This window comes from Phyllobates terribilis, unplaced genomic scaffold (assembly GCF_046119375.1).
Source record: "Phyllobates terribilis strain yellow unplaced genomic scaffold, ASM4611937v1 Scaffold_7__3_contigs__length_470593459, whole genome shotgun sequence".
Classification (NCBI taxonomy): Eukaryota; Metazoa; Chordata; class Amphibia; order Anura; family Dendrobatidae; genus Phyllobates; species Phyllobates terribilis.
In genome coordinates this window covers 173430013-173456463 of record NW_027362767.1, presented here as the reverse complement: position 1 = coordinate 173456463, position 26451 = coordinate 173430013, and the positions used below count along the sequence as shown (strand labels likewise).

Genomic DNA, 26451 nt, shown 5'->3' with positions numbered 1-26451 from the left:
GGTAAAATCAATGGTGGTATTCAAAAGCACAACTCCTCCCGCAGTAAACAAGCCCTCATACAGCTATGTGGACTGAAAAATAAAAAGTTATGTCTCATGGAAGAAGTGAAGAAAAAAACAGAAAGTTGCCTTGGTTAAAAAAAATGGATAAAAGAAAATATAAAAATTTGACTCACCCCTTATTTTCTCCCAATTTAAAATAATAATAAAATATAAATGAAAAAAATAAAGAAAAGTATGAAATGTCCAACTTCTCCTCTTATCTCACAGCACGGACACGGCAATTACATGGGCTCCTCAAAATTTTCGCACAGCAAGAAAACACCACCGGACTATGACAGCTACAGCAACTACAGCGACGGCAATTACAATGAGGAGGAGGAAGAGGATTTTGCGGAACAGCTGAAACACTACAGGCAGGCGAAGGAGAACCCGGACATGACCGAAGCAGCTTATAAAAAGGCCGTCATGAAAGGGATGACAGCAGGTAACCACTGCGTGCAAGCACCTATTACTCTACAGTTCTGTGAGGGCCACGTGCAGGTAACCACTGCGTGCAAGCACCTATTACTCTACTGTTCTGTGAGGGCCACGTGCAGGTAACCACTGCGTGCAAGCACCTATTACTCTACTGTTCTGTGAGGGCCTCGTGCAGGTAACCACTGCGTGCAAGCACCTATTACTCTACTGTTCTGTGAGGGCCACGTGCAGGTAACCACTGCGTGCAAGCACCTATTACTCTACTGTTCTGTGAGGGCCACGTGCAGGTAACCACTGCGTGCAAGCACCTATTACTCTACTGTTCTGTGAGGGCCTCGTGCAGGTAACCACTGCGTGCAAGCACCTATTACTCTACTGTTCTGTGAGGGCCACGTGCAGGTAACCACTGCGTGCAAGCACCTATTACTCTACTGTTCTGTGAGGGCCACGTGCAGGTAACCACTGCGTGCAAGCACCTATTACTCTACTGTTCTGTGAGGGCCTCGTGCAGGTAACCACTGCGTGCAAGCACCTATTACTCTACTGTTCTGTGAGGGCCACGTGCAGGTAACCACTGCGTGCAAGCACCTATTACTCTACTGTTCTGTGAGGGCCACGTGCAGGTAACCACTGCGTGCAAGCACCTATTACTCTACAGTTCTGTGAGGGCCACGTGCAGGTAACCACTGCGTGCAAGCACCTATTACTCTACTGTTCTGTGAGGGCCACGTGCAGGTAACCACTACGTGCAAGCACCTATTACTCTACTGTTCTGTGAGGGCCACGTGCAGGTAACCACTGCGTGCAAGCACCTATTACTCTACTGTTCTGTGAGGGCCTCGTGCAGGTAACCACTGCGTGCAAGCACCTATTACTCTACTGTTCTGTGAGGGCCACGCGCAGGTAACCACTGCGTGCAAGCACCTATTACTCTACTGTTCTGTGAGGGCCACGTGCAGTTAACTACTGCGTGCAAGCACCTATTACTCCACTGTTCTGTGAGGGCCACGTGCAGGTAACCACTGCGTGCAAGCACCTATTACACTACTGTTCTGTCAGGGCCGCGTGCAGGTAACCACTGCGTGCAAGCACCTATTACTGTACTGTTCTGTGAGGGCCACGTGCAGGTAACCACTGCGTGCAAGCACCTATTACTCTACTGTTCTATGAGGGCCGCGTGCAGGTAACCACTGCGTGCAAGCACCTATTACTCTACTGTTCTGTGAGGGCCACGTGCAGGTAACCACTGCGTGCAAGCACCTATTACTCTACTGTTCTGTGAGGGCCACGTGCAGGTAACCACTGCGTGCAAGCACCTATTACTCTACTGTTCTGTCAGGGCCGCGTGCAGGTAACCACTGCGTGCAAGCACCTATTACTGTACTGTTCTGTGAGGGCCACGTGCAGGTAATCACTGCGTGCAAGCACCTATTACTCTACTGTTCTGTGAGGGCCTCGTGCAGGTAACCACTGCGTGCAAGCACCTATTACTCTACTGTTCTGTGAGGGCCACGTGCAGGTAACCACTGCGTGCAAGCACCTATTACTCTACTGTTCTGTCAGGGCCACGTGCAGGTAACCACTGTGTGCAAGCACCTATTGCTCCACTGTTCTGTGAGGGCCACGTGCAGGTAACCACTGCGTGCAAGCACCTATTACTCTACTGTTCTGTCAGGGCCGCGTGCAGGTAACCACTGCGTGCAAGCACCTATTACTGTACCGTTCTGTGAGGGCCACGTGCAGGTAACCACTGCGTGCAAGCACCTATTACTCTACTGTTCTGTGAGGGCCACGTGCATGTAACCACTGCGTGCAAGCACCTATTACTCTACTGTTCTGTGAGGGCCACGTGCAGGTAACCACTGAGTGCAAGCACCTATTACTCTACTGTTCTGTGAGGGCCACGTGAAGGTAACCACTGCGTGCAAGCACCTATTACTCTGCTGTTCTGTGAGGGCCATGTGCTGGTAATCACTGCGTGCAAGCACCTATTACTCTACTGTTCTGTGAGGGCCACGTGCAGGTAACAACTGCGTGCAAGCACCTATTACTCTACTGTTCTGTGAGGGCCACGTGCATGTAACCACTGCGTGCAAGCACCTATTACTCTACTGTTCTGTGAGGGCCACGTGCAGGTAACCACTGAGTGCAAGCACCTATTACTCTACTGTTCTGTGAGGGCCACGTGAAGGTAACCACTGCGTGCAAGCACCTATTACTCTACTGTTCTGTGAGGGCCATGTGCTGGTAATCACTGCGTGCAAGCACCTATTACTCTACTGTTCTGTGAGGGCCACGTGCAGGTAACAACTGCGTGCAAGCACCTATTACTCTACTGTTCTGTGAGGGCCACGTGCAGGTAACAACTGCGTGCAAGCACCTATTACTCTACTGTTCTGTCAGGGCCTCGTGCAGGTAACCACTGTGTGCAAGCACCTATTACTGTACTGTTCTGTCAGGGCCACGTGCTGGTAACCACTGCGTGCAAGCACCTATTACTCTACTGTTCTGTCAGAGCCACGTGCTGGTAACCACTGCGTGCAAGCACCTATTACTCTACTGTTCTGTCAGGGCCACGTGCTGGTAACCACTGCGTGCAAGCACCTATTACTCTACTGTTCTGTGAGGGCCTCGTGCAGGTAACCACTGCGTGCAAGCACCTATTACTCTACTGTTCTGTGAGGGCCACGTGCAGGTAACCACTGCGTGCAAGCACCTATTACTCTGCTGTTCTGTGAGGGCCTCGTGCAGGTAACCACTGCGTGCAAGCACCTATTACTCTACTGTTCTGTCAGGGCCGCGTGCAGGTAACCACTGCGTGCAAGCACCTATTACTCTGCTGTTCTGTGAGGGCCACGTGCAGGTAACCACTGCGTGCAAGCACCTATTACTCTACTGTTCTGTGAGGGCCATGTGCAGGTAACCACTGCGTGCAAGCACCTATTACTCTGCTGTTCTGTGAGGGCCACGTACAGGTAACCACTGCGTGCAAGCACCTATTACTCTGCTGTTCTGTGAGGGCCACGTGCAGGTAACCACTGCGTGCAAGCACCTATTACTCTACTGTTCTGTGAGGGCCTCGTGCAGGTAACTACTTCGTGCAAGCACCTATTACTCTGCTGTTCTGTCAGGGCCACGTGCTGGTAACCACTGCGTGCAAGCACCTATTACTCTACTGTTCTGTGAGGGCCACGTGCAGGTAACCACTGCGTGCAAGCACCTATTACTGTACTGTTCTGTGAGGGCCACGTGCTGGTAATCACTGCTTGCAAGCACCTATTACTCTACTGTTCTGTGAGGGCCACGTGCAGGTAACCAATGCGTGCATGCACCTAGTACTGTTCTGTGAGGGCCACATGCTGGTAATCACTGCTTGCAAGCACCTATTACTCTGCTGTTCTGTCAGGGCCACGTGCAGGTAACCACTGCGTGCAAGCACCTATTACTCTGCTGTTCTGTCAGGGCCACGTGCAGGTAACCACTGCGTGCAAGCACCTATTACTGTACTGTTCTGTGAGGGCCACGTGATGGTAATCACTGCTTGCAAGCACCTATTAATCCACTGTTCTGTGAGGGCCATGTGCTGGTAACCACTGCGTGCAAGCACCTATTACTCTACTGTTCTGTGAGGGCCACGTGCTGGTAATCACTGCTTGCAAGCACCTATTACTCTGCTGTTCTGTCAGGGCCACGTGCAGGTAACCACTGCGTGCAAGCACCTATTACTGTACTGTTCTGTGAGGGCCACGTGCAGGTAACCACTGCGTGCAAGCACCTATTACTCTGCTGTTCTCTGAGGGTCACGTGCAGGTAACCACTGCGTGCAAGCACCTATTACTCTGCTGTTCTGTGAGGGCCATGTGCTGGTAATCACTGCGTGCAAGCACCTATTACTCTACTGTTCTGTGAGTGCCATGTGCTGGTAACCACTGCGTGCAAGCACCTATTACTCTACTGTTCTGTGAGGGCCATGTGCTGGTAATCACTGCGTGCAAGCACCTATTACTCTGCTGTTCTGTGAGGGCCATGTGCTGGTAACCACTGAGTGCAAGCACCTATTACTCTACTGTTCTGTGAGGGCCACGTGCAGGTAACCACTGTGTGCAAGCACCTATTACTCTGCTGTTCTGTCAGGGCCACGTGCAGGTAACCACTGCGTGCAAGCACCTATTACTCTGCTGTTCTGTCAGGGCCACGTGCAGGTAACCACTGCGTGCAAGCACCTATTACTCTGCTGTTCTGTGAGGGCCATGTGCTGGTAATCACTGTGTGCAAGCACCTATTACTCTGCTGTTCTGTGAGGGCCATGTGCTGGTAATCACTGCGTGCAAGCACCTATTACTCTACTGTTCTGTGAGGGCCATGTGCTGGTAACCACTGCGTGCAAGCACCTATTACTCTACTGTTCTGTGAGGGCCATGTGCTGGTAATCACTGCGTGCAAGCACCTATTACTCTACTGTTCTGTGAGGGCCACGTGCAGGTAACCACTGTGTGCAAGCACCTATTACTCTGCTGTTCTGTCAGGGCCACGTGCAGGTAACCACTGCGTGCAAGCACCTATTACTCTACTGTTCTGTGAGGGCCTCGTGCAGGTAACCACTGCGTGCAAGCACCTATTACTCTACTGTTCTGTGAGGGCCACGTGCAGGTAACCACTGCGTGCAAGCACCTATTACTCTACTGTTCTGTGAGGGCCACGTGCAGGTAACCACTGCGTGCAAGCACCTATTACTCTACTGTTCTGTGAGGGCCTCGTGCAGGTAACCACTGCGTGCAAGCACCTATTACTCTACTGTTCTGTGAGGGCCACGTGCAGGTAACCACTGCGTGCAAGCACCTATTACTCTACTGTTCTGTGAGGGCCACGTGCAGGTAACCACTGCGTGCAAGCACCTATTACTCTACAGTTCTGTGAGGGCCACGTGCAGGTAACCACTGCGTGCAAGCACCTATTACTCTACTGTTCTGTGAGGGCCACGTGCAGGTAACCACTACGTGCAAGCACCTATTACTCTACTGTTCTGTGAGGGCCACGTGCAGGTAACCACTGCGTGCAAGCACCTATTACTCTACTGTTCTGTGAGGGCCTCGTGCAGGTAACCACTGCGTGCAAGCACCTATTACTCTACTGTTCTGTGAGGGCCACGCGCAGGTAACCACTGCGTGCAAGCACCTATTACTCTACTGTTCTGTGAGGGCCACGTGCAGTTAACTACTGCGTGCAAGCACCTATTACTCCACTGTTCTGTGAGGGCCACGTGCAGGTAACCACTGCGTGCAAGCACCTATTACACTACTGTTCTGTCAGGGCCGCGTGCAGGTAACCACTGCGTGCAAGCACCTATTACTGTACTGTTCTGTGAGGGCCACGTGCAGGTAACCACTGCGTGCAAGCACCTATTACTCTACTGTTCTATGAGGGCCGCGTGCAGGTAACCACTGCGTGCAAGCACCTATTACTCTACTGTTCTGTGAGGGCCACGTGCAGGTAACCACTGCGTGCAAGCACCTATTACTCTACTGTTCTGTGAGGGCCACGTGCAGGTAACCACTGCGTGCAAGCACCTATTACTCTACTGTTCTGTCAGGGCCGCGTGCAGGTAACCACTGCGTGCAAGCACCTATTACTGTACTGTTCTGTGAGGGCCACGTGCAGGTAATCACTGCGTGCAAGCACCTATTACTCTACTGTTCTGTGAGGGCCTCGTGCAGGTAACCACTGCGTGCAAGCACCTATTACTCTACTGTTCTGTGAGGGCCACGTGCAGGTAACCACTGCGTGCAAGCACCTATTACTCTACTGTTCTGTCAGGGCCACGTGCAGGTAACCACTGTGTGCAAGCACCTATTGCTCCACTGTTCTGTGAGGGCCACGTGCAGGTAACCACTGCGTGCAAGCACCTATTACTCTACTGTTCTGTCAGGGCCGCGTGCAGGTAACCACTGCGTGCAAGCACCTATTACTGTACTGTTCTGTGAGGGCCACGTGCAGGTAACCACTGCGTGCAAGCACCTATTACTCTACTGTTCTGTGAGGGCCACGTGCATGTAACCACTGCGTGCAAGCACCTATTACTCTACTGTTCTGTGAGGGCCACGTGCAGGTAACCACTGAGTGCAAGCACCTATTACTCTACTGTTCTGTGAGGGCCACGTGAAGGTAACCACTGCGTGCAAGCACCTATTACTCTGCTGTTCTGTGAGGGCCATGTGCTGGTAATCACTGCGTGCAAGCACCTATTACTCTACTGTTCTGTGAGGGCCACGTGCAGGTAACAACTGCGTGCAAGCACCTATTACTCTACTGTTCTGTGAGGGCCACGTGCATGTAACCACTGCGTGCAAGCACCTATTACTCTACTGTTCTGTGAGGGCCACGTGCAGGTAACCACTGAGTGCAAGCACCTATTACTCTACTGTTCTGTGAGGGCCACGTGAAGGTAACCACTGCGTGCAAGCACCTATTACTCTACTGTTCTGTGAGGGCCATGTGCTGGTAATCACTGCGTGCAAGCACCTATTACTCTACTGTTCTGTGAGGGCCACGTGCAGGTAACAACTGCGTGCAAGCACCTATTACTCTACTGTTCTGTGAGGGCCACGTGCAGGTAACAACTGCGTGCAAGCACCTATTACTCTACTGTTCTGTCAGGGCCTCGTGCAGGTAACCACTGTGTGCAAGCACCTATTACTGTACTGTTCTGTCAGGGCCACGTGCTGGTAACCACTGCGTGCAAGCACCTATTACTCTACTGTTCTGTCAGAGCCACGTGCTGGTAACCACTGCGTGCAAGCACCTATTACTCTACTGTTCTGTCAGGGCCACGTGCTGGTAACCACTGCGTGCAAGCACCTATTACTCTACTGTTCTGTGAGGGCCTCGTGCAGGTAACCACTGCGTGCAAGCACCTATTACTCTACTGTTCTGTGAGGGCCACGTGCAGGTAACCACTGCGTGCAAGCACCTATTACTCTGCTGTTCTGTGAGGGCCTCGTGCAGGTAACCACTGCGTGCAAGCACCTATTACTCTACTGTTCTGTCAGGGCCGCGTGCAGGTAACCACTGCGTGCAAGCACCTATTACTCTGCTGTTCTGTGAGGGCCACGTGCAGGTAACCACTGCGTGCAAGCACCTATTACTCTACTGTTCTGTGAGGGCCATGTGCAGGTAACCACTGCGTGCAAGCACCTATTACTCTGCTGTTCTGTGAGGGCCACGTACAGGTAACCACTGCGTGCAAGCACCTATTACTCTGCTGTTCTGTGAGGGCCACGTGCAGGTAACCACTGCGTGCAAGCACCTATTACTCTACTGTTCTGTGAGGGCCTCGTGCAGGTAACTACTTCGTGCAAGCACCTATTACTCTGCTGTTCTGTCAGGGCCACGTGCTGGTAACCACTGCGTGCAAGCACCTATTACTCTACTGTTCTGTGAGGGCCACGTGCAGGTAACCACTGCGTGCAAGCACCTATTACTGTACTGTTCTGTGAGGGCCACGTGCTGGTAATCACTGCTTGCAAGCACCTATTACTCTACTGTTCTGTGAGGGCCACGTGCAGGTAACCAATGCGTGCATGCACCTAGTACTGTTCTGTGAGGGCCACATGCTGGTAATCACTGCTTGCAAGCACCTATTACTCTGCTGTTCTGTCAGGGCCACGTGCAGGTAACCACTGCGTGCAAGCACCTATTACTCTGCTGTTCTGTCAGGGCCACGTGCAGGTAACCACTGCGTGCAAGCACCTATTACTGTACTGTTCTGTGAGGGCCACGTGATGGTAATCACTGCTTGCAAGCACCTATTAATCCACTGTTCTGTGAGGGCCATGTGCTGGTAACCACTGCGTGCAAGCACCTATTACTCTACTGTTCTGTGAGGGCCACGTGCTGGTAATCACTGCTTGCAAGCACCTATTACTCTGCTGTTCTGTCAGGGCCACGTGCAGGTAACCACTGCGTGCAAGCACCTATTACTGTACTGTTCTGTGAGGGCCACGTGCAGGTAACCACTGCGTGCAAGCACCTATTACTCTGCTGTTCTCTGAGGGTCACGTGCAGGTAACCACTGCGTGCAAGCACCTATTACTCTGCTGTTCTGTGAGGGCCATGTGCTGGTAATCACTGCGTGCAAGCACCTATTACTCTACTGTTCTGTGAGTGCCATGTGCTGGTAACCACTGCGTGCAAGCACCTATTACTCTACTGTTCTGTGAGGGCCATGTGCTGGTAATCACTGCGTGCAAGCACCTATTACTCTGCTGTTCTGTGAGGGCCATGTGCTGGTAACCACTGAGTGCAAGCACCTATTACTCTACTGTTCTGTGAGGGCCACGTGCAGGTAACCACTGTGTGCAAGCACCTATTACTCTGCTGTTCTGTCAGGGCCACGTGCAGGTAACCACTGCGTGCAAGCACCTATTACTCTGCTGTTCTGTGAGGGCCATGTGCTGGTAATCACTGTGTGCAAGCACCTATTACTCTGCTGTTCTGTGAGGGCCATGTGCTGGTAATCACTGCGTGCAAGCACCTATTACTCTACTGTTCTGTGAGGGCCATGTGCTGGTAACCACTGCGTGCAAGCACCTATTACTCTACTGTTCTGTGAGGGCCATGTGCTGGTAATCACTGCGTGCAAGCACCTATTACTCTACTGTTCTGTGAGGGCCACGTGCAGGTAACCACTGTGTGCAAGCACCTATTACTCTGCTGTTCTGTCAGGGCCACGTGCAGGTAACCACTGCGTGCAAGCACCTATTACTCTGCTGTTCTGGGAGGGCCATGTGCTGGTAATCACTGTGTGCAAGCACCTATTACTCTGCTGTTCTGTGAGGGCCATGTGCTGGTAATCACTGCGTGCAAGCACCTATTACTCTACTGTTCTGTGAGGGCCATGTGCTGGTAACCACTGCGTGCAAGCACCTATTACTCTACTGTTCTGTGAGGGCCATGTGCTGGTAACCACTGCGTGCAAGCACCTATTACTCTACTGTTCTGTGAGGGCCACGTGCTGGTAACCACTGCGTGCAAGCACCTATTACTCTACTGTTCTGTGAGGGCCACGTGCAGGTAACCACTGCGTGCAAGCACCTATTACTCTACTGTTCTGTGAGGGCCTCGTGCAGGTAACCACTGCGTGCAAGCACCTATTACTCTACAGTTCTGTGAGGGCCACGTGCAGGTAACCACTGCGTACAAGCACCTATTACTCTGCTGTTCTGTCAGGGCCACGTGCAGGTAATCACTGCGTGCAAGCACCTATTACTCTGCTGTTCTGTCAGGGCCACGTGCAGGTAACCACTGCGTGCAAGCACCTATTACTCTACTGTTCTGTGAGGGCCATGTGCTGGTAACCACTGCGTGCAAGCACCTATTACTCTACTGTTCTGTGAGGGCCACGTGCAGGGAACCACTGTGTGCAAGCACCTATTACTCTGCTGTACTGTCAGGGCCACGTGCAGGTAACCACTGCGTGCAAGCACCTATTACTCTGCTGTTCTGTGAGGGCCACGTGCAGGTAACCACTGTGTGCAAGCACCTATTACTCTGCTGTTCTGTGAGGGCCATGTGCTGGTAATCACTGCGTGCAAGCACCTATTACTCTACTGTTCTGTGAGGGCCTCGTGCAGGTAACCACTGCGTGCAAGCACCTATTACTCTACTGTTCTGTGAGGGCCACGTGCAGGTAACCACTGCGTGCAAGCACCTATTACTCTACTGTTCTGTGAGGGCCATGTGCTGGTAATCACTGTGTGCAAGCACCTATTACTCTGCTGTTCTGTGAGGGCCATGTGCTGGTAATCACTGCGTGCAAGCACCTATTACTCTACTGTTCTGTGAGGGCCTCGTGCAGGTAACCACTGCGTGCAAGCACCTATTACTCTACTGTTCTGTGAGGGCCACGTGCAGGTAACCACTGCGTGCAAGCACCTATTACTCTACTGTTCTGTGAGGGCCTCGTGCAGGTAACCACTGCGTGCAAGCACCTATTACTCTACCGTTCTGTGAGGGCCACGTGCAGGTAACCACTGCGTACAAGCACCTATTACTCTGCTGTTCTGTCAGGGCCACGTGCAGGTAATCACTGCGTGCAAGCACCTATTACTCTGCTGTTCTGTCAGGGCCACGTGCAGGTAACCACTGCGTGCAAGCACCTATTACTCTACTGTTCTGTGAGGGCCATGTGCTGGTAACCACTGCGTGCAAGCACCTATTACTCTACTGTTCTGTGAGGGCCACGTGCAGGGAACCACTGTGTGCAAGCACCTATTACTCTGCTGTACTGTCAGGGCCACGTGCAGGTAACCACTGCGTGCAAGCACCTATTACTCTGCTGTTCTGTGAGGGCCATGTGCTGGTAATCACTGTGTGCAAGCACCTATTACTCTGCTGTTCTGTGAGGGCCATGTGCTGGTAATCACTGCGTGCAAGCACCTATTACTCTACTGTTCTGTGAGGGCCTCGTGCAGGTAACCACTGCGTGCAAGCACCTATTACTCTGCTGTTCTGTGAGGGCCTCGTGCAGGTAACCACTGCGTGCAAGCACCTATTACTCTGCTGTTCTGTCAGGGCCACGTGCAGGTAATCACTGCGTGCAAGCACCTATTACTCTACTGTTCTGTGAGGGCCTCGTGCAGGTAACCACTGCGTGCAAGCACCTATTACTCTGCTGTTCTGTGAGGGCCTCGTGCAGGTAACCACTGCGTGCAAGCACCTATTACTCTACAGTTCTATGAGGGCCTCGTGCAGGTAACCACTGCGTACAAGCACCTATTACTCTGCTGTTCTGTCAGGGCCACGTGCAGGTAATCACTGCGTGCAAGCACCTATTACTCTACTGTTCTGTCAGGGCCACGTGCTGCCGTATGATACAGCATGACTTTTACCGAGGCCGGAAGACACTACAGCCCTTGGTTTTGTGGGCAATGTGATTTCTTATTTTATTATTCAGTTCCTATTTGCGTAAAGCATTAAACAAAGTTGCATTTCTTCCAAAGTTAATGAGGGGTGTCCAACTTTGGGGACTTCTTTATTTTATGTATATTTTTTACTTAATGCATTTATTTATAGCTAAGTAAAAATAATTTTTGACAATTGGGCTTTATTAAACATTTTGCTTTTACGGACTTTGTTTCCCTACACATTCAGCTTTGACTTGTTCTGTGGTCATAAACTGGCTGAGAGGAGCATAAAAAAAGACAGATAAAAGAGCAACAAACTTCCCGTCATTTAGCTTCACTGACAGATTCTCAGATAACTCATGTATCTGGCCAGAAATACACAGGCTATAGAAGGCAAATGGTGCAAAATTTGTAATTTAACTTAATTGAAAAAATATTTTTTTTAGCCCCAAATACATGCATTTACGTTAAATAAGAAGAACAAAAAAAAAAAACCCTTTAATAACATGATATTTTCCAGGAGCAGAACAGAAAGGGTATTACTATGCACGAGGCCTCGGCCCCAGCCCCGGCCCGCACAAGAAAACGATTCATAAAGATCGAGGCAGAGGAAGAGGTTCACATAAAGGTCTGAACCCTTATTACCAAGACTGCTTCCAAGAGGTGAGGAGCACAGATAACGCTGACGACATGTACATTTTACTACTTTAACCCCTTCTCAGTGAGCGTTTGTTTAGTTATTTTCCCATAATTACTATTTTTTTATTTTTTTTTATTTGTTTACGTTTTTCCCCTCCTTTTTTTTCCCAATAGCCATACGTTTATATTTCTATTGACATGAGGACTTGTTTTTTGCAGGACGAGTTGTAGCTTTAAATGTCCTAATTTCCTTTACCACACGTACTGAAAAATGGACTGAAATGGTGAAAAAAGAGGATTTTTGTTAATAACTATACAGGGAAAAAAATATATATATACAGTACAGACCAAAAGTTTGGACACAATTTCTCATTTAAAGATTTTTCTGTATTTTCATGACTATGAAAATTGTACATTCACACTGAAGGCATCAAAACTATGAATTAACACATGTGGAATTATATACTTAACAAAAAAGTGTGAAACAACTGAAAATATGTCTTATATTCTAGGTTCTTCAAAGTAGCCACCTTTTGCTTTGATGACTGCTTTGCACACTCTTGGCATTCTCTTGATGAGCTTCAAGAGGTAGTCACCGGAAATGGTCTTCCAACAATCTTGAAGGAGTTCCCAGAAATGCTTAGCACTTGTTGGCCCTTTCGCCTTCACTCTGCGGTCCAGCTCACCCCAAACCATCTCGATTGGGTTCAGGTCTGGTGACTGTGGAGGCCAGGTCATCTGGCGCAGCACCCCATCACTCTCCTTCTTGGTCAAATAGCCCTTACACAGCCTGGAGGTGTGTTTGGGGTCATTGTCCTGTTGAAAAATAAATGATGGTCCAACTAAACGCAAACCGGATGGAATAGCATGCCGCTGCAAGATGCTGTGGTAGCCATGCTGGTTCAGTATGCCTTCAATTTTGAATAAATCCCCAACAGTGTCACCAGCAAAGCACCCCCACACCATCACACCTCCTCCTCCATGCTTCACGGTGGGAACCAGGCATGTAGAGTCCATCCGTTCACCTTTTCTGCGTCGCACAAAGACACGGTGGTTGGAACCAAAGATCTCAAATTTGGACTCGTCAGACCAAAGCACAGATTTCCACTGGTCTGATGTCCATTCCTTGTGTTCTTTAGCCCAAACAAGTCTCTTCTGCTCGTTGCCTGTCCTTATCAGTGGTTTCCTAGCAGCTATTTTACCATGAAGGCCGGATGCACAAAGTCTCCTTTTAACAGTTGTTGTAGAGATGTGTCTGCTGCTAGAACTCTGTGTGGCATTGACCTGGTCTCTAACCTGAGCTGCTGTTAACCTGTGATTTCTGAGGCTGGTGACTTGGATAAACTTATCCTCAGAAGCAGAGGTGACTCTTGGTCTTCCTTTCCTGGGGTAGTCCTCATGTGAGCCAGTTTCTTTGTAGCACTTGATGGTCTTTGCAACTGCACTTGGGGACACTTTCAAAGTTTTCCCAATTTTTCACACTGACTGATCTTCATTTCTTAAAGTAATGATGGCCACTCGTTTTTTTTTTACTTAGCTGCTTTTTTCTTGCCATAATACAAATTCTAACAGTCTATTCAGTAGGACTATCAGCTGTGTATCAACCAGACTTATGCACAACACAACTGATGGTCCCAACCCCATTTATAAGGCAAGAAATCCCACTTATTAAACCTGACAGGGCACACCTGTGAAGTGAATACCATTTCCAGTGACTACCTCTTGAAGCTCATCAAGAGAATGCCAAGAGTGTGCAAAGCAGTCATCAAAGCAAAAGGTGGCTACTTTGAAGAACCTAGAATATAAGACATATTTTCAGTTGTTTCACACTTTTTTGTTAAGTATATAATTCCACATGTGGTAATTCATAGTTTTGATGCCTTCAGTGTGAATGTACAATTTTCAAAGTCATGAAAATACAGAAAAATCTTCAAATGAGAAGGTGTGTCCAAACTTTTGGTCTGTACTATATATATATATATATATATATATATATATATATATATATATATATATATATATATATATAATATATTTTTTTTTGTACCGTGTTAGCCAGTAGATAGAAATATATTTCGATTTGAGAGTCCTCAGTGGTTGATAGCATGTTTTCAGTTAGGTAACAGGTTGCGAGCTTTCGAGGCTACTCAGGCCTCTTCATCAGGCTAGTATAACCCGATATCTGATGAGTCACATATTTATACACATTAGGACACAGAAATAATGCAATAGATGAGACAGGTAATGTTAAGCAGAGCTATTACTGTGGGAGAAAGGTAAACAGTTCTGGCTGTAAATATTGGATTGGTTCCTAGATAAGGACTGTTATGATGACCCCAAAGCTCTGAGGAGCACATTCCTTAGTTGATGTGGAATGACATGAATCCATGCGACCCATTCATTCCTGTTCTGAAGGTGTCAAAGTTCACCATTAGTTTATATTCTGAGACTCTTCTGTCTCTCTGAGATTTGAAGTTACCTTTTAATACCAATAATTTCATGTCTGTGATGTTGTGATCAGGGAAACAAAAATGCTTGGCTACAGGTAGATCTATTATTCTTCTTTTATTGTGCGGTGAAGATGATTCATCCTTGTCCTCTAAGTTTTTTCCCTACATACAGAACCCCAGATGTGTCCTTATTCTGTGTCCTAATGTGTATAAATATGTGACTCTTCAGATTTTGTGGTATACTATGCCTGATGAAGAGGCCTGAGTAGTCTGGAAAGCTTGCTATGTTTACCATCTTTTCAGTTAGCCATTAAAAGGTATCAACGACTGAGGACTCTCACATCTAAATATTTTTCTTGTTACTAACTATAAAATCCCTTTCGTGTAGCTTTCTTTGGGGGATACAAGAAACCAAAGGGACAGCACCTAGTGGCAGCAGCATACATCCCTGATCTCCTCTGTTCCCAAAAAAAGAGGATTTTTGTTACTAACTCTAAAATCCCTTTCTCTATAGCTTCATTTGGGGACACAGGATCCATGGGTGTAAGCTGCTGCCATCAGGAGGCTGACACTAAGAACTACACTATCCCATGAACTCGTTGTTCTGGCTTTTTCTTCTGTTTCTCACCCTTGCGACGTGCTGTGGTTTCGTGTGAGAATTTCCTAGTATTGCTGCTCTAACAATATTCACTTTAATCCCCAACAGGACAATAAACAGAAGAAATGGGTGACTATGAGTCAGGAGTTCATTAACCAGCATACGGTGGAACGCAAGGGCAAACAGATCTGCAAGTATTTCCTAGAGGCGCGTTGTATCAAGGTAAGAAAAAAATGTCAGAACTACCGGTTAGCAAAAACATTGAAGGGGTCCTGTGGCTACATCTGTAGTCTGGTGGTCAGACAAGTGCCCTGAAAACCTCGTGAGTCCTTGCCCAGCTTATTAATCAGGATGCCGGTAGGTAGGAGGAGGTCGCAGGGCTCTGATCTGATGGCCCGGGCTACTGATATACTGCTGAACTGTAGAGAAGCAGCGGGACTCGTTATTACAGAAGAGATTGCCGTGATGTGTATGAAGGGGTCTAGCTCAGATCATTAGCTTTCCCCCTGAAAAAACATCCCCAGCACAGAAAAGGGGAGAAAGTAAAGATTCGTGTTGTAACGATGGCGCTCCCTAGAGCAATCGCTCTAACCTTTATCCCCGTGTATGATCAAGATTTCTTAATTTCCCTTTTTATAAAGTGTCTGCAGACGGTCCCTATTAATGGAAACTGATGGCGCTGTTGTCTTATTTCAGGGAGATCAGTGCAAGTTTGATCACGATGCCGAAATAGAAAAGAAGAAGGAAATCTGCAAGTTTTACATACAAGGATTTTGCACCCGCGGAGAGAACTGCATCTACATGCACGATATCCTTTATGTACAGCCTCGTGTGACGATCGCGGGCCAGTAACCAGCAGCACTCAGCTGTATTTGATAAGTCGGTCATTACCGTCGTGTTTACACAGCATGACGAGCAACGCTGGCTAATGTGGCCCCCCCCCCATACAGCAGCAGGGTGTCGGCAGCACATGTCCTGTCTACAGCGGGTGACGTGCTGCCGGTAATGCTGAACTTCACGCCGACATAAAGGAGTTAATCACCTGTTATGCTCGTTCCTCATGTAATTTTGTGGGAAGTCTCGTTCCTGATTATCAGCTCTACTAAAAGATTCTTTAAGGTCTTCCACCAAAGTATTCATCTAGAAGAAGGTCCCTTCAGTGCTGAAAAAGTGGTAATTAGACTTACCGGTAATTGTGTTTCCAGGAGTCCATTCTGACAGCACCATGGAGGACGTTCTCCTAATCCTTCCAGGGACAGGAAACACAAGAGGTTAAAAGCCCTCACCCCTCTCCACCCACCAGTGTTTTTTCTAAGTACCATAACAGGATGGATGCAACACATTTGTTAATCTCTATATACACTGCTCAAAAAAATAAAGGGAACACTGAAATAACACATCCTAGAGCTGAATGAATGAAATATTCTCATTGAATACTTTGTTCTGTACAAAGTTGAATGTGCTGACAACAAAATCACACAAAAATCATCAATGGAAATCACATTTATTAACCAATGGAGGCCTGGATTTGGAGTCACCCCCAAAATAAAAGTGGAAAAACACACTACAGGCTGATCCAACTTTGATGTAATGTCCTTAAAACAAGTCAAAATGAGGCTCAGTATTGTGTGTGGCCTCCACGTGCCTGTATGACCTCCCTACAACGCCTGGGCATGCTCCTGATGAGGTTGAGTATTGTGTGTGGCCTCCACGTGCCTGTATGACCTCCCTACAATGCCTGGACATGCTCCTGATGAGGCTGAGTATTGTGTGTGGCCTCCACGTGCCTGTATGACCTCCCTACAATGCCTGGGCATGCTCCTGATGAGGCTCAGTATTGTGTGTGGCCTCCACGTGCCTGTATGACCTCCCTACAACGCCTGGGCATGCTCCTGATGAGGCTCAGTATTGTGTGTGGCCTCCACGTGCCTGTATGACCTCCCTACAACGCCTGGGCATGCTCCTGATGAGGCTGAGTATTGTGTGTAGCCTCCACGTGCCTGTATGACCTCCCTACAACGCCTGGGCATGCTCCTGATGAGGCTGAGTATTGTGTGTGGCCTCCACGTGCCTGTATGACCTCCCTACAACGCCTGGGCATGCTCCTGATGAGGTTGCTGATGGTCTCCTGTGGGATCTCCTACCAGACCTGGACTAAAGCATCCGCCAAATCCTGGACAGTCTGTGGTGCAATGTGACGTTGGTGAATGGAGCGAGACATGATGTCCCAGATGTGCTCAATCGGATTCAGGTCTGGGGAATGGGCGGCCTGTCCATAGCTTCAATGCCTTCATCTTGCAGGAACTGCTGACACACTCCAGCCACATGAGGTCTGGCATTGTCCTGTATTAGGAGGAACCCAGGGCCAACCGCACCAGCATATGGTCTCACAAGGGGTCTGAGGATCTCATCTCGGTACCTAATGGCAGTCAGGCTACCTCATGTGAGCACGTGGAGGGCTGTGCGGCCCTCCAAAGAAATGCCACCCCACACCATTACTGACCCACTGCCAAACCGGTCATGCTGAAGGATGTTGCAGGCAGTAGATCGCTCTCCACGGCGTCTGCAGACTCTGTCACGTCTGTTACATGTGCTCAGTGTGAACCTGCTTTCATCTGTGAGGGGCACAGGGCGCCAGTGGCGACTTTGCCAATCCTGGTGTTCTGTGGCAAATGCCAAGCGTCCTGCACGGTGTTGGGCTGTGAGCACAACCCCCATCTGTGGACGTCGGGCCCTCATACCACCCTCATGGAGTCGGTTTCTAACCGTTTGTGCAGACACATGCACATTTGTGGCCTGCTGGAGGTCATTTTGCAGGGCTCTGGCAGTGCTCCTCCTGTTCCTCCTTGCACAAAGGCGAAGGTAGCGGTCCTGCTGCTGGGTTGTTGCCCTCCTTTAGTACAGACCAAAAGTTTGGACACACCTTCTCATTTTAAAGATTTTTCTGTATTTTCCTGGCTATGAAAATTGTACATTCACACTGAAGGCATCAAAACTATGAATTAACATATGTGGAATTATATACTTAACAAAAAAGTGTGAAACAACTGAAAATATGTCTTATATTCTAGGTTCTTCAAAGTAGCCACCTTTTGCTTTGATGACTACTTTGCACACTCTTGGCATTCTCTTGATGAGCTTCAAGTGGTAGTCACCGGAAATGGTTTTCACTTCACAGGTGTGCCCTGTCAGGTTTAATAAGTGGGATTTCTTGCCTTATAAATGGGGTTGGGACCATCATTTGTGTTGTGCAGAAGTCAGGTGGATACACAGCTGATAGTCCTACTGAATAGACTGTTAGAATTTGTATTATGGCAAGAAAAAAGCAGCTAAGTAAAGAAAAACGAGTGGCCATCATTACTTTAAGAAATGAAGGTCAGTCAGTCTGAAAAATTGGGCAAACTTTGAAAGTGTCCCCAAGTGCAATTGCAAAAACCATCAAGCGCTACAAAGAAACTGGCTCACATGAGGACCGCCCCAGGAAAGGAAGACCAAGAGTCACCTCTGCTTCTGAGGATAAGTTTATCCGAGTCACCAGCCTCAGAAATCGCAGGTTAACAGCAGCGCAGATTAGAGACCAGGTCAATGCCACACAGAGTTCTAGCAGCAGACACATCTCTTCAACAACTGTTAAGAGGAGACTTTGTGCAGCAGGCCTTCATGGTAAAATAGCTGCTAGGAAACCACTGCTAAGGACAGGCAACAAGCAGAAGAGACTTGTTTGGGCTAAAGAACACAAGGAATGAACATTAGACCAGTGGAAATCTGTGCTTTGGTCTGATGAGTCCAAATTTGAGATCTTTGGTTCCAACCACCGTGTCTTTGTGCGACGCAGAAAAGGTGAACGGATGGACTCTACATGCCTGGTTCCCACCGTGAAGCATGGAGGAGGAGGTGTGATGGTATGGGGGTGCTTTGCTGGTGACACTGTTGGGGATTTATTCAAAATTGAAGGCATATTGAACCAGCATGGCTACCACAGCATCTTGCAGCGGCATGCTATTCCATCCGGTTTGCGTTTAGTTGGACCATCATTTATTTTTCAACAGGACAATGACCCCAAACACACCTCCAGGCTGTGTAAGGGCTATTTGACCAAGAAGGAGAGTGATGGGGTGCTACGCCAGATGACCTGGCCTCCACAGTCACCAGACCTGAACCCAATCGAGATGGTTTGGGGTGAGCTGGACCGCAGAGTGAAGGTAAAAGGGCCAACAAGTGCTAAGCATCTCTGGGAACTCCTTCAAGATTGTTGGAAGACCATTTCCGGTGACTACCTCTTGAAGCTCATCAAGAGAATGCCAGGAGTGTGCAAAGCAGTCATCAAAGCAAAAGGTGGCTACTGTGAAGAACCTAGAATATAAGACATATTTTCAGTTGTTTCACACTTTTTTGTTAAGTATATAATTCCACATGTGATAATTCATAGTTTTGATGCCTTTAGTGTGAATGTACAATTTTCATAGTCATGAAAATACAGAAAAATCTTTAAATGAGAAGGTGTGTCCAAACTTTTGGTCTGTACTGTATGGCTCCCTCCACATCTCCTGGTATCTGCTCCATGCTCTGGACACTGTGTTGACAGACACAGCTATCCTTCTTGCCACAGTTCGCACTGATGTGCCATCCTAGATGAGCTGCACTACCTGAGCAACTTCTGTGGGTTGTACTGTAGACACCGCCTCATGCTACTGTATCTCTAGAGGTGAGCGCAATGGCAAAATGAAAAAGTGACCAAAACAACAGCCAAAAAGAATGAGAATAGAGAAATGGTCTGTGGTCACCACCTGCAGAACCGCTCCTTTTTAGGGGGTATCTTGCTAATTGCCTATCATTTCTACCACTTGTCTCTTCCATTTGCACAAAAGCCGGAGAAATTGATTCACAATCAGTGTTGCTTCATAACTGGACAGGTAGATTTCTCAGACGTGTTATTGACTTTGAATTACATTGTGTTGTTTAAGTGTTCCCTGTATTTTTTTGAGCAGTGTATATATGTTATTTCACAATGCATAGATATCAATGAGGGAGGGAAAGTAATTGTGCTGTCAGGATGGACTCCTGGAAACACAATTACCGTTAAGTCTTAAGTACCGCTTTCCAGAACGTCCCCCTAACAGCACCATGGAGAATACCAAAGTATTTCCCCCTAGGGTGGGACTACCGCATAGAGAACCTTCCTGCCAAAAGCTACTCCCTGCCCTGCCAGGACATCTAATTTATAGTGCCTAGAAAAGGTACTCCGACTTGTCCAAGTCGCTGCAGTGCATATCTGTTCTGCAGGGGCTCCACCTCTCTCTGCCCAAGACGTAGAAACTGCGCAGGTAGAGTGGGCTTTCATCCCAACCGGGGGACTCTTCCCCTCTGCTGAATAAGCAAGACCTATCAAGGATCTAATCCACCTGGCGATGGTCTTCTTAGATGCTCTTTTCCCCTTATTCTTACCTGCATACTGGATAAACAGGTTATGATCTATTCTCCAATCATGAGTGGCCTCAAGATAATTTATGACCGACTGTCTCACATCCAAGGAATGAAAAAACTGTTCTTTCGGATTTTTTGGGACCTGGCAAAATGATGGCAGGACAATCTCCTGATTGATATTTTTTGTAGAGACTACCTTAGGTAGAAAACCTGGTTTTAACCTTATCGCGATCCTATCATCATAAATCTGAAGGTATGGATCTTCTATGAATAAGTTCCCCCACCCTCTTAGCAGTGGTGATAGCAGCTAGAAAGACTGTCTTGAGGGTAAGCTTACTGATATTAATTTCCTTGGCTGGCTCGTATGGCTGCTTGCATAGGGCATTAAGCACCAAATTAAGATCCCACGGAGGAACTGATCTTTTTACCCAAGGCCTTAGTCTCTGAATTGCCTTTGCAAACTTGGCTATCCATGGATGGGAGACTAGAGGGGTGTCAAGTAATGCACTTAGATCTGAACTCTTAGAGTGCTTGGCCTCCGACCTTTGTTAAACCCCGCCTGTAAAAAATCTAGGATCTTTGAGATTTTAGGATTTGTTATATCCACTATAGCACCTCCACTTTCTGAACAGAACCTCTTCCAGATTCTTCTATAAATAGCCTGGTTGACTGGTTTTCGACTCGCCTGTAACATAGTTATAACCTGATCTGACAGCCATCAGTATTTCAGAAGCTGCCTCTCAGGATCCAAGCCGAGAGGTGTAGTCAGTCCACATTCTGGTATAAGACCGGCCCTTGGAGAAGAAGCTCCTTCCTTAAGGGAAGTAGTATTGGATCCTCTAGGGTCATCCTGGACAAAAGGTAAACCAACTCCTTCTTGGCCAGGAGGGAACTATCAGAATTATTTTTAGCTGATGCTCCTGTATTTTCCTTAGGACCCTCGGAATCTATGGTAAGGGAGGGAAGGCGTAAGAAAGACTTTATGACCATGCCTGGGATAACGCATCGATACCCGTTGGGTTGTCCCGGGGATTTAGGGAGTAAAAGTTTTTGTCCTTCGCATTTTTCCTTGTTGCGAACAGGTCTATCTGTGGGACACTCCACCGGCGACACAAAGTGTGGAAAACCTCCTCATTTAGTTCCCATTCTGAAGGTAGAACTTCTTGTCTGCTCAGAAAATCTGCTACCTGATTGTGAGCCCCTTTTAAATGGACTGCCGAGACTGATAGGGACAGCTTTACCACCCAGACAAATATTTTTGATGCCAGACCCTGAAGTATTGTGTGTCTCGGGCCCCCCTGATGACGCAGAAAAGACCCCGTCGTCGTATTGTCCAACAGTATCTTTGTGTTTGTTCTGCACCAGGTGAATATTGCGCCAAAGAACTTTACACCCGGCATGGAGTTCCTGGTAGTTTGATGACATAGCCTGAACCTCCAGGGACTAAGCCCCTTGAAAATATTTTTCATCTATGTGGCCACCCCAGCCTGACTGACTTGCATCGGTCGTGATGATTACAACCGGAGAGAAAACCCAGTCTACACTTATCTGAAGATTTTCCGGCACTGTCCACCACCCCAGACTCTCTTTTGTTATCCGAGATAGGGGCATTAACTTGTCTAGGGACAGTTGCTCTTTGTCTCAAAAAGACAGGATTGCTTTCTGCAGCTCCATTGAATGAAATAGACTCCACCTCACACAAGGAATGCAAGCCGTCATCAATCCGAGAATCTTCATTGCTGACCTGATCGAGCAACGACTATTCGAGAATTGAAGTACTTTATTATCGTTTTTTGTTTTACCGTGGGTAGAAACGAGGTTCTTAGACGGGAGTCTAAAGTGACCCCCAAGAAGACCACCTGGTTCCCGGGTTTAGGTCCGACTTTTCCCAATTTATCAACCAACCTAGATATTTGAGAGTGGACACCGTAAAATCTATGTTTTTCTGCAGCTCTAGCTGAGAACAGGCCACAAGTAAAAAGTTGTCTAGGTAAGGGACTACGATGACTCCTGTTTTCCTTAGGTAGGCTACAATTTCTGCTACTAACTTGGTAAAGACCCGGGGGGCAGAGGCTAGGTTGAAGGGTAGGCAACAGAACTAGAAATGATAAATCTGATTGCCGGTTTTGATGGCGAAGCAAAGGTATTTTTGATATTGTTGAATAATGGGGACATGATAGTATGCCTTTTTTAGATCCAGTGTGCATATCACTGCGTATTTGTCTTATAACAGGTATGGTTTACTTGATCGACTCCATTTTGAAGCGCTTGTGTGTTACCCACCGATTTAACGGCTTCAGGTTTATAATTACCCGCTTTTCTCCTGATGGCTTCTTTATGGAAAACAGTCTCGAGTAGTGACCCTGAAACGGTTTGTTCCGGGGAACTGCTACTATCGCTCCTATTTGCCGAAGGTTCTGAATCTGACCACATGGAAATTTTTACTGGTAGGCTGGGACTCGGTCAAAATTAATCTTTCGGGTGGGGACTGGCAAAGTTCTATCCTGTACATTGAACTCAAGAGTTTTTAACACCCACTGATTTTGAGTTATGGCCTGCCAGCCTGAGATGAACTGACTCGGTCTCCCCCCTACACGCATGGTGTCATTGTTTCCCAGAGCCATAGCCCCTACCTCCTCTGGGGTTACTCCATCTACCAACCTTTCCTTTCCCTTTATGCTCTTGCTGATAGGACGAGAAGGGACGAGTTCTACAAAAGGGTTGATATTTGCTCTATTTCTCCTCGGGAAACCCTTTCTTTTTGTTTGATGCCTTTTCCAGAATATCATCCAGAACAGGCCCAAACACTAGCTCCTGAGAAGAGGATTGAACATAGTTTGTTTTTAGATTGACTATCCCCTGACCATGTCTTTAACCATATGGCTCTTCTAGTTGCGTTTGATAACGCACCATTCCTGGCTGCAAAACTGATGGATTCTGCTGAAGCGTCAGCCATGAACTCTATCGCCAGTCTCAGTAAGGGAAGTGATTTTAGGATAGTATTCCTAGGAGTCTTAGATCTTAATTGTTCTTCAAGATCGTCGACCTACATGAACATAGATCTCGCAACGGATGTTGCCGCAATATTAGCCTTAATGATTATTATTAATTATAGAAAGCCTTAATTAGCTGAAGTCTCCCAGGACCTTATTAAAAGGCCATCCGCCTTTCTGTTCAACGGATCCTTCAGACTAGAAGAGTCTTCAAGTGGAATTGAAGATTTTTTTTGCTATCTTAGCTACCGAGACATCAATCTTGGCAATCTCCTCCCATGTTTTAATGTCCTCAGGGTTGAATGGTAGGTGGAGTCTAAAGTCCCTTGGGATGACTAGTCTTTTTTTGGCGTCTTCCCACCCTTCTAGGATCATAGCGCAGATATGGTTATTAACCAGGAAAACTTTGTTTCTCTGTGATCTGAGGCCTCTGAACATCTCATCCTGTATGGAATGAGATTTCGGAGTCTCTTCCACCTGCATGGTGTTTCAAGAGTTCGTCCGTATCTTCTGACGAAAGCTGGTATCTCTTTCCTTCTTCTGGCGGGTTGGAAGCCATGTCGTCTTAATTGTCGGCCTTCAGACTCGTAGGATTGTGGTTCATCCTCTGAACTAAGTTCTATCTCCCACCTCGACCTCTTTGCCTAGGGCCCAGGTAGGACTGCCTGGAATGAAACTAGGCCAGAAATGGAAGCTTGGACCTCTTCCCTGATCATGCATCTCATGTCTGCCAGGATGGACGGCTGTTCCTCCCGAACAATCCTGGAAGTACAATTCTAACACAAGTATTTTCCATAGGCTAGGGGCAACTTGGTGTTACAAATGGCACATCTCTTAGGCTTCCCCGTATACTTTTGTTATCCTTTTTAACTGTCGGATTAGTGGAAACCTTGTCCTATGAGACATAGAAGCATATGGCGGAATATATCATTTAATTATTGGGGAGACTATAGCCAGAATCACCCAGACAACCCCCTGCTCCATAGGCTCATTCCTACTCACGTGCACCACGGAAGGCTCAGATGGGGTCTCAGTTTTACCAGAGTCCTCCATCCTTACAGTCACCAGCACAGCAGATATACAGGACAAAGGCAAGCCTTTTATACTACCTGTTCCCGCAGTCTTCTCTGCTTCATGCTTTCCACCTGGAACGCACACCGACTGTGCCTTTTAAATTTTCAAAAAGCGCGGGCTCCCGTGCATACCTTAGCTCGTCACCGGAAGTACGTCACCATAGGTCCTGGAGGCTTCTTGCTTAGGAGAGCTGCGCTGGAGCCGAGAGCCCTTGCCCGAGGGAAGCGGCTCCCAGGCCAGGAGCAGCGCTACACTGGCCTAGGCTGAGGAACCCCCCTTGGGGGGGGGGGGGGAGTCGGCCTGCGGACATCTTCTCAGGGGTAAGGAGAAGCTGGGCCGCCCTATCCCCCTGGGTCCGCATCCAGTAAGATCTTCTGGTCCACGGACCACTTGCTCCTCTCCTGTTCCTATCCTCCCAGGGACAGGAAAAACACTGGAGGGGGGGAGGGCTTTTAACCTCTCGTGTTTCCTGTCCCTGGAAGGATTAGGAGGACGTCGTCCATGGTGCTGTCAGGGGAACATCCTGTAAAGTCTAGTTTTGTTTTGTTTTTTTGTCATGGGCTTTTTTACGTGGTCTTTTTTTCTTCTTTAGTTGGAAATAAACTCAGCGAGTTGTTTTTGTTGTGTCCTTTGACCGGAGGTCATATGCAGCACGCAAAGGATCGTGGAAAGGAGAAGCCGCAGGGGAGATCTTCACGCTTGTCATCCAAGGCACAAGTGATGCAGAAACCTCGCCAGTGTCTGATGTATGGTGCCTATGGTCTGTACTGTAAGAACTCTGTGCCAGCTTCCCTTTATGCTGTTGTTTATGACCTTGTTTATGTCTTCTCATGAGACGGACCCGTCTTCTCATGAGACGGACCCGTCTTCTCATGAGACGGACCCGTCTTCTCATGAGACGGACTTATCCAAGTTGTGCCCTCATTGTTCAGTTGCCCTTAACACTTCATGCCATACGTGAATTTCCTTGTAAGTTTCACCATACGGGTGCAAAATGCTACCAAAGAGACAACTGCAAGTTCTCTCACGACCCTCTCACCGACGAAAGCCGGGAGTTGCTGCACAAGGTGAGTGTCTCTGGCCGAATAAGAAAGAAGCTGACAGACCTCCCCATAGTCCTGACGTGCCAACATGGCTGTGATTAGTTGTTACATCAATGAGTAGAGTTATTGGGACCTGTCCGCTAAGCAGTAACATTGTTTACCTGCATACACGGTGGTAATCTGTGGGTAAATTGCATTTCACCATGTGTGGCCGGTTTGATCATGTTATATTCTGTCTGCTTCCATTGGGTCGGCGATGGATCAGTGATGGCTGGGCCCGCTCCATGCACGCTGGGTGCCGGCTGTGTTATACAGCTGCCTCTAATAGCAGTGATCAGAGCCGACTCCCATTACTGCTGGTTATATAAATGCTACTGTACATCTCCGACATCCTTATGTAAGTGACTTGTGCTTGCATCTGTTCAGAATACCGATGGGTCCACATGGCAGTAGGGTGGCCTCATAAAAGGCTTAATAGGAGGCCGTGACCTGTACTATCTACAGAAATACACCTTTATTATAGTACAAACCATCGTAGGTTCAAGTCACCTAAAAAAAAATTAAAATGTATCAAAAAGTGTTTTTTTTTTTCTTCCTTTTCCTTCATGCAAAAGTAACAAAATTAATAAATTAAACCTCTTCAAAGTATGAAACTTTTTAACCCCAAAAGAAAATTGAAATTCAAGAATTACTCATTTATTGGTCGCTTCATTGGGGACACAGGAAACCACAGAGAGGCAGCGTACACCCATGGCTTCCGGTGTCAGCAGCGTACACCCATGGCTTCCGGTGTCAGCAGCGTACACCCATGGCTTCCGGTGTCAGCAGCGTACACCCATGGCTTCCGGT

General features: G+C 47.9%; 1 protein-coding gene across 1 annotated transcript in view; it reads left to right on the top strand.

The window, feature by feature from the left end:
• ZC3H6 (zinc finger CCCH-type containing 6) overlaps positions 1–26451 on the top strand; it is a 71368-nt gene that overhangs the window by 22169 nt on the left and 22748 nt on the right. Inside the window, exons 4-8 of the mRNA XM_073639534.1 lie at positions 271–487; positions 11902–12044; positions 15177–15290; positions 15765–15876; positions 25517–25626. Of these exons, the coding sequence (XP_073495635.1) occupies positions 271–487; positions 11902–12044; positions 15177–15290; positions 15765–15876; positions 25517–25626 (696 nt within the window). The remainder of the gene's footprint in view (positions 1–270; positions 488–11901; positions 12045–15176; positions 15291–15764; positions 15877–25516; positions 25627–26451) is intronic.